The sequence below is a fragment of the Populus nigra genome, chromosome 17, assembly GCF_951802175.1.
Source record: "Populus nigra chromosome 17, ddPopNigr1.1, whole genome shotgun sequence".
NCBI classification, from domain to species: Eukaryota; Viridiplantae; Streptophyta; class Magnoliopsida; order Malpighiales; family Salicaceae; genus Populus; species Populus nigra.
Genome location: NC_084868.1, coordinates 2,047,930 through 2,057,229, shown reverse-complemented (window position 1 = coordinate 2,057,229; position 9,300 = coordinate 2,047,930). Strand labels below are relative to the sequence as shown.

At 29.5% G+C, this 9,300-nt stretch overlaps 1 protein-coding gene across 1 annotated transcript; it reads left to right on the top strand.

Annotated features, from left to right (window-relative positions):
• Positions 1-2,284: 2,284 nt before the first annotated feature.
• Positions 2,285-5,162, top strand: LOC133677227 (ran-binding protein 1 homolog c-like). Its single transcript, XM_062099132.1, has 4 exons — positions 2,285-2,613; positions 2,683-2,834; positions 3,047-3,172; positions 4,703-5,162. The coding sequence occupies exons 1-4, from the start codon at positions 2,423-2,425 to the stop codon at positions 4,939-4,941; spliced, it is 708 nt and encodes a 235-aa protein (XP_061955116.1). The 5' UTR covers positions 2,285-2,422; the 3' UTR covers positions 4,942-5,162.
• The last annotated feature ends 4,138 nt before the right edge of the window (positions 5,163-9,300 follow it).

The following is a 9,300-nucleotide window of genomic DNA, read 5'->3' as shown; positions in this document are numbered from 1 at the left end:
GTTTATATTATTTAAATTACCACTTGAATCAATAACTGGAGGATTAAATTCTTTTTTATCTTAGTATTTTTTATATCAATGTTTTTTTTTTATGGAATTTGAAATTTCAGATGATCCTCAGAAATAGTTTGCTGAGATTCAATAAACTGTATTAATTTTTTGATAATTTTTCTTGATGTGCCCTGACTAGAACTGCAAGGACCTTTTGGAGGAAGTTCTTTCATTTATTTTGATTTGGGAAATGATACGGGGCACGAATTTATGAATATCACACAAAATTCCTGGTAACCATTGATTCGTGTCATATTTATTGCATGAAATTCCTGCAATGCAGTAGCATTCTTTTGCAACCAGTATTCCTGGTGGGTCAACTCACAGATTTAAGACTTGGTGGGGTTGAGCTTCATAGCTGGGAAGGAGTTGATTGAGTCAAATATGATCAAAATTTGGGTGAGATCTAGTTTAATTTTTTTAAAAAAATGATAATTTTTCAAAATTTTACTGGCATGGAAAAAAATTCCTGATCAATCGATTAATCAATTGATTCTAATAATATCTTTCATTGTTTTTAGCTAAAGTATATTGCTTATACTTAATCTTTAATAGGTCAAAGTTACTCGTAGTTAGTACCTACAAAAGATCTCATTTGATGGAAATAAAAACTTTCTAATGCTTAGATAAGTTTTTTTAAGAAAGAGAAAACACAAGAATATTATAGAGAGAGATGTTTTATATATATATATATATATATATATATATATATATATATATATAAAGTAAAAATCGTGAACCTTTATTCTAAAGATCTTATGAAAAGAAAGGTCTGCAATGTAATTATTTTGATAGCATTGAATGAGGGATAAATATCCCTTATCCGATAAAAATATAATAGGTCCTTGAAATACTTTTATATACCTAAAAAGATATATGGAGATTAGAGTTTAAGACGTCAAGTGTAGCTAAGCATATAGAGACTAGGGTTTTTTTTTTTTTCTGAGATTAGACCTAAGAGAGGCTAGTTATGCCAAAGGAGAATAATCATTATCTTGGACTTGGATAACTGTCAAATCTAAGCACCAGATCCATGTTATCTTGTGCTTAGCTTGTACCAAACGCCTTGAATCTGACATGCGTGTCAGACTCAAGCTACTTTAGACTTGGTTGACTGCTAAATCCAAGTATATTGGGTCTGATATGCATTTCAGACCCGCACTACCTTAGATTTGGTTGACTGTAAAGTCCAAGCAGCTTTAAGTCTAGCAAGCGTCTCACATCCACACTACCTTGAACTTAATGCACTGTTAAGTTTAAATATATTAGGTCTGACATGTACACCAAATCTATATATTTTAAATAACCAAATAAAAGCTAAATAAAAACTTAATAAAATTTACTCATCAGACATCAATCCTAACGTTTTGGATTGATACACCCAGTCCGTCATAGTTAAAGTTAGGTTTTATAATGCTTAATTATGTAAATCACACTTAGCTTTTAAAAGCTCTTGCGATTGATCCTATTTGACCATGTGCATTGCATATAATTGGTTAGCATGGTTTTTTAATCATTCTAATTTGATCTTTAAATTTAATTTTTTAATTGTTATTTGATTTGTTTGGATGGAATTTTTTTTTAAATTCCATCTTTGGAGTTTTCTCTCTTAAAACCTATTTTTATTATTGTTTTTTCTATTTTTTTGTGAATTTTTTTATTTTTTTAACAATTTTTTCATTTAAAATTAAATTAATTGAAAGCTAAGTTTTTTAATTAAATTAAGATTCAAGATTTAACGAGTTACAAGTTTTAAAAATTAGAAAGATTCATTTAAATTTTTTGTTTTGTTTTTTTAGAGCTGATTTTGTTTTTTTTAATTTTTGCTTTATTATTTATTACTTTTACCTTTTATTAGGTTAGTATTTGGTTTTTTAATTATTTCATAGGTTCAAATCTCGTTCATTTTATTTTTGTTTGTTGTTTTTTTATCAATTTTTTTTATTATATATTTATTTATATTATTTAAATTACCACAGTAACTTGAGGTTTGAATTTTTTTTATCCTAGTATTTTTTATATCTATATTTTTTTTCAGCCCGCTGCGAAAGATCTAAGTAGCCACGAATCAAATTACGAGACGGTAAAAATATCAATCTTAAAAACAACAAAAAGGAAGGAAAGCACAGTACCAAAATAGTCTTACACCTGTCAAGCGCAAAAGAGAAGGTAATAAAACTGGACCCACGTCGCATGCAATGCCGCAATCCTCACTCCTCTTTTCACAGCAAATAATATAAAGGGTGCAGTGCACAGGCATCCCCACCCACCCATCGCCACCCATCAATCCGCCTTTCTCTTCCGGCTCCGCTCCCAAACCCCTAAAAATTATAATAAAAATCATCCTTCAAATTCCCTCTCCCTCTGAAAAATGGCAAGCAGTATCTCCGCCACAGCTGCAAGCGAGCCAGAGCACAGTACCAAAGAAAGAGAAGAAGAGAATGCAACTTCAACTAGAGCAGCGGAGGATGAAGATACTGGAGCTCAAGTTGCACCTATCGTGAAGCTGGAAGAAGTCGCTGTTACTACTGGCGAGGAAGATGAAGAAGCCATCCTTGATCTGTACGTTTTTGGTTTATTTTGTATTTTTTTGAGTACAATGTGAATGGTTTATGATGGGGTTTTTTTTAGGAAGGCGAAGTTGTATAGATTTGATAAAGAAGGGAATCAGTGGAAAGAGAGAGGAGTTGGGACTGTGAAGCTTTTGAAACATAAAGAATCTGCCAAAGTTCGTCTTGTTTTTCGCCAATCTAAGACTCTCAAGATCTGCGCTAACCATCTAGGTCTGCATGTCTTTCTTGTTAAATCAACTCTAATTTACTCTTCAATTTCTTGATGGGTTTCTCTTCTTTTGTCTGCTAATATTATTATAAATGTATTAAGCTAATGGTTTTAATTCGTAGAAACAGGACATGGGCTGTCGTTTTTTTCTCCTGTGATGTTTGTTTTTTGGCAAGTATTTGCCTTATTGTGTTGCATGAATGTTGCATTTCAGTTCTGCCGACAATTAATGTGCAAGAGCATCAAGGAAATGACAAATCATGTCTGTGGCATGCTGCTGATTTTGCTGATGGGGAATTGAAGGATGAGCTTTTCTGCATAAGATTTCCGTCAGTTGAAAGTATGTGCTTTTTTGTATCAGTTACTCTTTGATCTGCTATTACTTGCATTATCTTCTGATGTCGAGAATGTCTTCTTTCATGCTTTACGGCGTCACAATTCGTAGAAGTTTAGGGTTTTTGACTGTCGTCATTGCCTTCTTTTCAAATTTGAATGTTGATTAACATTTAATATTTCCCAAGTAGGAAAGTTTTTTAGACGTGCTTTATGGTTTATATAATAATGGCTCAGCAGAAACTAATTGATGTGTAATGCCTGAGAGAGGAAGGGAAATGAAAGCATAATTGGAGTTTCTTCGTAGCCATGTGTCTTGGTAAATTCATGTAACTGAAACAATGAGTGAATCCAAACTTTTTTCTGGATGTGTATTTTGCCTGGTGGGTTGGCTGCAAAGAGGTTCTTTGTTGATTGTCTTTGCATTGTGATGTATTTGCTAATTTTCATGCGTATGAATTCACTTAAGAGCATTTTAGGTGATATAAGGGCATAGCTATGTAGTTGATTAGCAAGTTTGGTCACCCACGGGATTGAGTATGACATATGGGCTCAGCACTTTTGGATTTCAAGCACAACTTCAGTATCTCAAATTATGTAGTTCAATTAAATGTAACACTCAATAAACATCGTAATGCATTTCGAATCTTGTTATAAAACAGTGATCAAACTCATTAAATCTGATTTTGATTGTACAAGAAGTTTGATAGACATGACTCATATTAGTTTAGACTTGATATTGCACAATTTCTCGCAAAAAAGCTCCTTTTTTTAAAACTTCTTGAAGCTGCAGTTTACCCCTGATTTTCATCAATTTGAAGATTTGTTTCCTTAAGTTTTTAACGATTGCGTGACAATAAATTGAGGACTTCCTGTGTTTGTGGCTTGATTTGGTAAATACTTGAAAATTAGTTTTTCAATTTTTCAAATTCATATTGCCTTACAAGTTTTCCATTATTTTTCAAATAAAGAAAAGACATGGAAAATACATTTTTTTTCCCATTTATATACATGCAAACACTTTTTCGCAATGTAAAATATTAAAATTATTTTTTCTTACACTTTCATATGTGGTTAGTCATAAATTTAATTTTTATTAGAAATCTAATACAAATATTTTTTTGAGTTAATATTTCCATGATAAGTTTTAATTTGAATGAAATAAAATTAATATTCTACAATTAGATTATCACAAATACAAGATATTAATATGACTATTATAAATTATGGTTTTTATTCTTTATGAAAAATAGTTGTAATCTTGATGTATTTTTTATTTTTTCAGTGAAAAACTTGTCTTTTTCAACAAATGAAATCTGTTTTTCAGCAACACACCCTTGATATCACATCATTTTTCTCTTTGATTTTGTCTTACATTTTTGTTGACATACTTCTGAACCGTGGTGAAGCTGATCTCTGTTTATGTTGATCTTGAACCATAATTAATTATGCAATTGTCTCTCTCTCTCTCTTGTATGAAGCAAGTTATTTCTGGAGCGTGGGTTTGTGATATCTTTGATGCTTTGGTTTTTATTAGATTGCAAGACCTTCAAGGAGACTGTTGAAGAGGTGGCTGAGACTCAGGGAAAGAAAGCGGAGAGTAAAGATGCTACAGATGCTGCTGGACTCATTGAGAAGTTGAGTGTTGAGGATAGTAAAAAGGAAGAAACAGAAAAGGAAGAGGTACCTGTTGCGGTCAAAGAGGTTAGCAAAACTACAGACGATAAAGTGAAGGCAGAGGTAGAAAAGAAGGACGAGCCTGCTTCGTCTGCATAGAGAAATGAAAGGGAGCTCAGCTGCTCGGGTTTCAGTATATGTATTCGGTTCAGTGGTTGTGTTGGAACCGTGGAAGGCGGCTGGCTTTGGTTTGCCTGTTGGTCAAATAGGATCATTGTTAATAGATTTTATCAGAGAACATTTTCCTTGGCAAAAATCTGGGTCCGTAGACTGAAAGACTGAACGAGTGCTTGCAAGGTCATCTTGTTTCTTCTCCCAAACCGTGTTTTCATCTATTCTTTCCAATGCTTTTAGAGGTCTTGTTTACAAGATGATGCTGGCGTTTTAACCTCCGATTCTAAAGCAGAAAACATGCCGTTGCCATAGTATTCGTTGTCTTCCTATCTTCATGCATCAATCATAAAATTCTTTCATGTAAAAAATATATTTTTTTAAAATATTAAAAAATCCAAAAAAATCATAAATTTAAAATCAATATTTTTGGATTTTTTAATATTTTAAAAAAATATTTTTTTAACATTGAAGAATTTTATGATTGATGCATGAAGATAGGGATACAAATAGATGAGTTTTTAAGTTGCAACAAGTTAAAATGTTAGAAAGATAGTTAAAATTAGGAAGAATTAATCAATTTCAATAGTGTAATTAAATTTTTAAATGACTTAATTGATTTAATTAAGGGTTTAATTAAAGTAAAGTTTAAGGTTCAAATTTAATTTGATTAAAAATAAAAGAATTAATTAAGTTTAATGGTGTAGTTAAATTTCTATTGGGTTTAATTGATTTAATTAAAGATTTCATTGAAGTAAAATTTAGTTTGAAAGTTAATTTAACTAAAATTGAAAGAATTAATTAAGTTTAAAGATTTAATTAAACTTTTATTAGGTTTAGTTGACTTAATCAAGAACTCAATTGAAGGAAGTCTAATTTGGATTAATTTGCAATAATTGAAAAATCAAGGATCCAATTGAATTTTGAAGATTCTAATTGGTGCAACCAAGGCTTACTTGAAAGAGATTCAAAGTTTAAAAGTTTAAAAGTTGGTGCTTGAAAGAGATTCAAAGTTTAAAAGTTTAAAAGTTGGTTAAGGATCAAATTGAAAAAAATCACAAAGACTAAAATGTAAGAGACGTACGGATTAAAGAATTCCAATCAATAATTATAAGGATGCAAGTACAAGGACGAAATAGAAATATCAAAAATCCTAATTAAAAACTCTAATTTTCAAGGTTTAGTAATGTGCGACATGTCATTTGAAATTCAATGAAGAAACCACATGACATGTCATTTAATTAATGTTCTTCCTTTTCTTCACCTAAAAAGCTAATTAAGAAGTCATCTTCAGATAAATGAATATATCGTTTCTAACCATGACACCAAACTACTAAGAAACTCTTCACCTACAAATTTCAGCCATCTACTAAAAATGTTTACACTCCATTTGGCTCAACTAAATCACAACATCTTATTTTCAATCTGCTTCTTTTGCGTTGAACAGATCTAAGCTGATTGAGAACCAATCTTCAAATCAATGAACGTAAAGTTACAGAGCTCCAAATCAAGTGTGATTTGTTTTCAATGATAGGTTTACCCCCCCTACATGATTCAAGTATGTTAATGGCACATTGACGTCTTAAGTTCCACAATAGTTTCAACAAAATACCTTACATAGTCAGCCTTGACTGAAAAAAAACCCTATAAAAATAAGTTTTTAAGGTGTTTTCTCCTATTAGTATTCATATAAAAGGGAAAGAAAACAATGTAATATTTGAGAATATGTTATACAAGAGAGAGGGAAATGGCATAACCACCTAGATTCTAAAAAACCACCAAGGTTTTGTAATCTCTTGTTTTTTTTTTTTTTTGCTTATAAAAGATGATGTTTTTTTTAATAAGAGGAAGGATAAAAATAAATGAAAATTACAAAGAAAATAGTAAGAAATACTAGAGGTTTTTTTTTTATAGAAAAATAGAGTGCAAAAGGTTGGAAGAAGAAAGGAGAATGGAAGAAGAACACAGAAACCAAGGATTAAGGGCTAATAATAAAAAGAAAGAAACAAGAAATTCCAAAGAAAAAGAACAACATTGTGGAAAAGGTATAAATGGGATATTGTAAGAGGGTGTAACTCAATTAGCACACCCTTATTAAATTCACATTTTATTATTTGTTTATCTGTAGTGATTATTTATTAGTTTCAAAGTAATGTTTGTGTTTTAATATAACAAAATATATTTTGGAGATGATATGCATTGTTTGGAAAAGTAAGCTCCAAAGAATTTAAATGCATAGTTTGATGTTTTCATGACTATTAGTATCTTGTAATTAATATATTTAAGTAGTTGATAAATGATTTATAAAAAATATAATTATAGGCTATTCTTTATAAGATGCTAGGTTTAATCAAGTCTTGTTAGTGTTAAGATTGATTGAAAACATATGTTAGATCAATGTAATGGTGTATATGGTTGAAGAGATGTGTTTTTGATTATTTTTTAGTGATTTGATTTGGGTAATTGTTGTAGTTTTTTAGTTTTCTTAAGTTTTTGATGTTTCAAGCAAACTGTAATAGACATGTTTGAGTTGTGCCGAAAAGATTTAGGTCACCATTCAAGATTTTTAGTTATTTCTAAGTTTAGTTAGTTTTTTGTGGTTTTCTAAGTTTTCATTTGAATGTTCATAACCCTTTTTTTATTATTATTTCTTATAAACTAGTTTTTTAGCATTTCTTGGGAGCTTACATTAAAGTCTAAATCTATATATTATCATTCTCTATTGTTTAATGAACAAATAAATCGAGCTTTTAATAAACATATTTTTTAACTTTTGATTCATGCATCTCATACTCTATTTTTCATATTTGATGCCTTATAATACTTTGATCCTCCATGTTCTATATTTCTCTACCTATTATTTGATGTAATCAATTTGAATCTCCGATTAGGTTTCTAAGTTCATATTGATGTTCATTATATTCTTGATAAAATTCAATCAAAATATTCATTTCATCTTTGTTATTATTTATCTTTGTTATTACTTTTAAGAGTGTGAGTTGTGTTCTTGGTCTTTGGACCAGGCTAGAAAGCCTCGTCCATGTGGATGGATTGAGCCTTTTGAGTTTTAAAATCATGTTTGACAAGATGAAAATTTATTAAAAAAAAATGTGTTTTAGGATTTTTAAAATCATGTTTAACAAATATACCCTAATATTTTTTTAGTGGCCTTGTACTTCTGTTTTTTTTTTTTGTGTGTTTTATCAAACACGGTCTTATTCAAATATCAATTAAATCTCATATATTTTTTAGGATGGTTTTGCAATTAATTTTAGATCTTTTACACTATTTTTTTACCCTTTAATATTTAATATTTAAGATTATAGACTTATATGTAAGGCGTTTTTCTGATATTAAATAAATCTTTTTTTGTTAAAAAATATTAAAACAACAAAAAATTCTTCTATCAAAAATACATTTATATTTAAATTACATATGGTCAAGTATCGAATAAAAAATATTTTTTGCATTTTAATACAAAAAATATGAAAAAATTGTATTATTTAGCATTTTTTCTTAAAACAAAAATAAAAAATAAAAAATAATTTTTATATTTTGCATGCATTATGATTTTAATAATAAGTTTATTAAAGCAACGACGGCTTACCTAAATTTAAAAAACAACAAAAAAATTAATTTGTTTATTTCTAATATTGAGTATTACAAACTTGTACATAAAACAGTCTTGATATTAAAAGAAATAAAATGCAAAAAAATGTTTAGACTTTACCCTATAAAGTCATGATTCACACTAATAGAATGAAAATGCTTTAACTAATAAACAAATCAATGATTAAAAAAAAAACCACAATAGTGCATTAATAATTTTCAAAGAAACGAGTAATGCAACTTTCCTTGCATAAAATATACTAAATAGTAATATTGTTCTATGTATAAAAAATTAATCTTACTCTGAAGATTGTTATAATTTTTAATAACTAAAATATTAGATGGTAACTTCATAGTTTTATTATTTAATAAAAAAACAAGAATTTCTTGTTTTTTCTCTGCATACTAAAAGGTCTTAATCTATACAAATAATCACCGCAACAACATACAGACACGTGCTACAATCAAGATGATTTTTCTTTTTCGTAAAGCAACAACCAAGATCACTCGTGTGATGCGTCCCATTTATTTTTTTATCAATTAATGACCTGGAATCAAAGAATGCCGGAATGTTTCAAGTTTGATCAGAGGAGACAAATCACCTAAGCAATCAATGGATGGATTTGAGCGAGGGTGTTATGGGGGTATAGATTCTTACTTAGCCCCAGGTGCTATTTCATTTTGCAGCTGACCGGCACTTTCGGGTCTTTGGCGACAGGTTCAGCCTCACCCAGACTC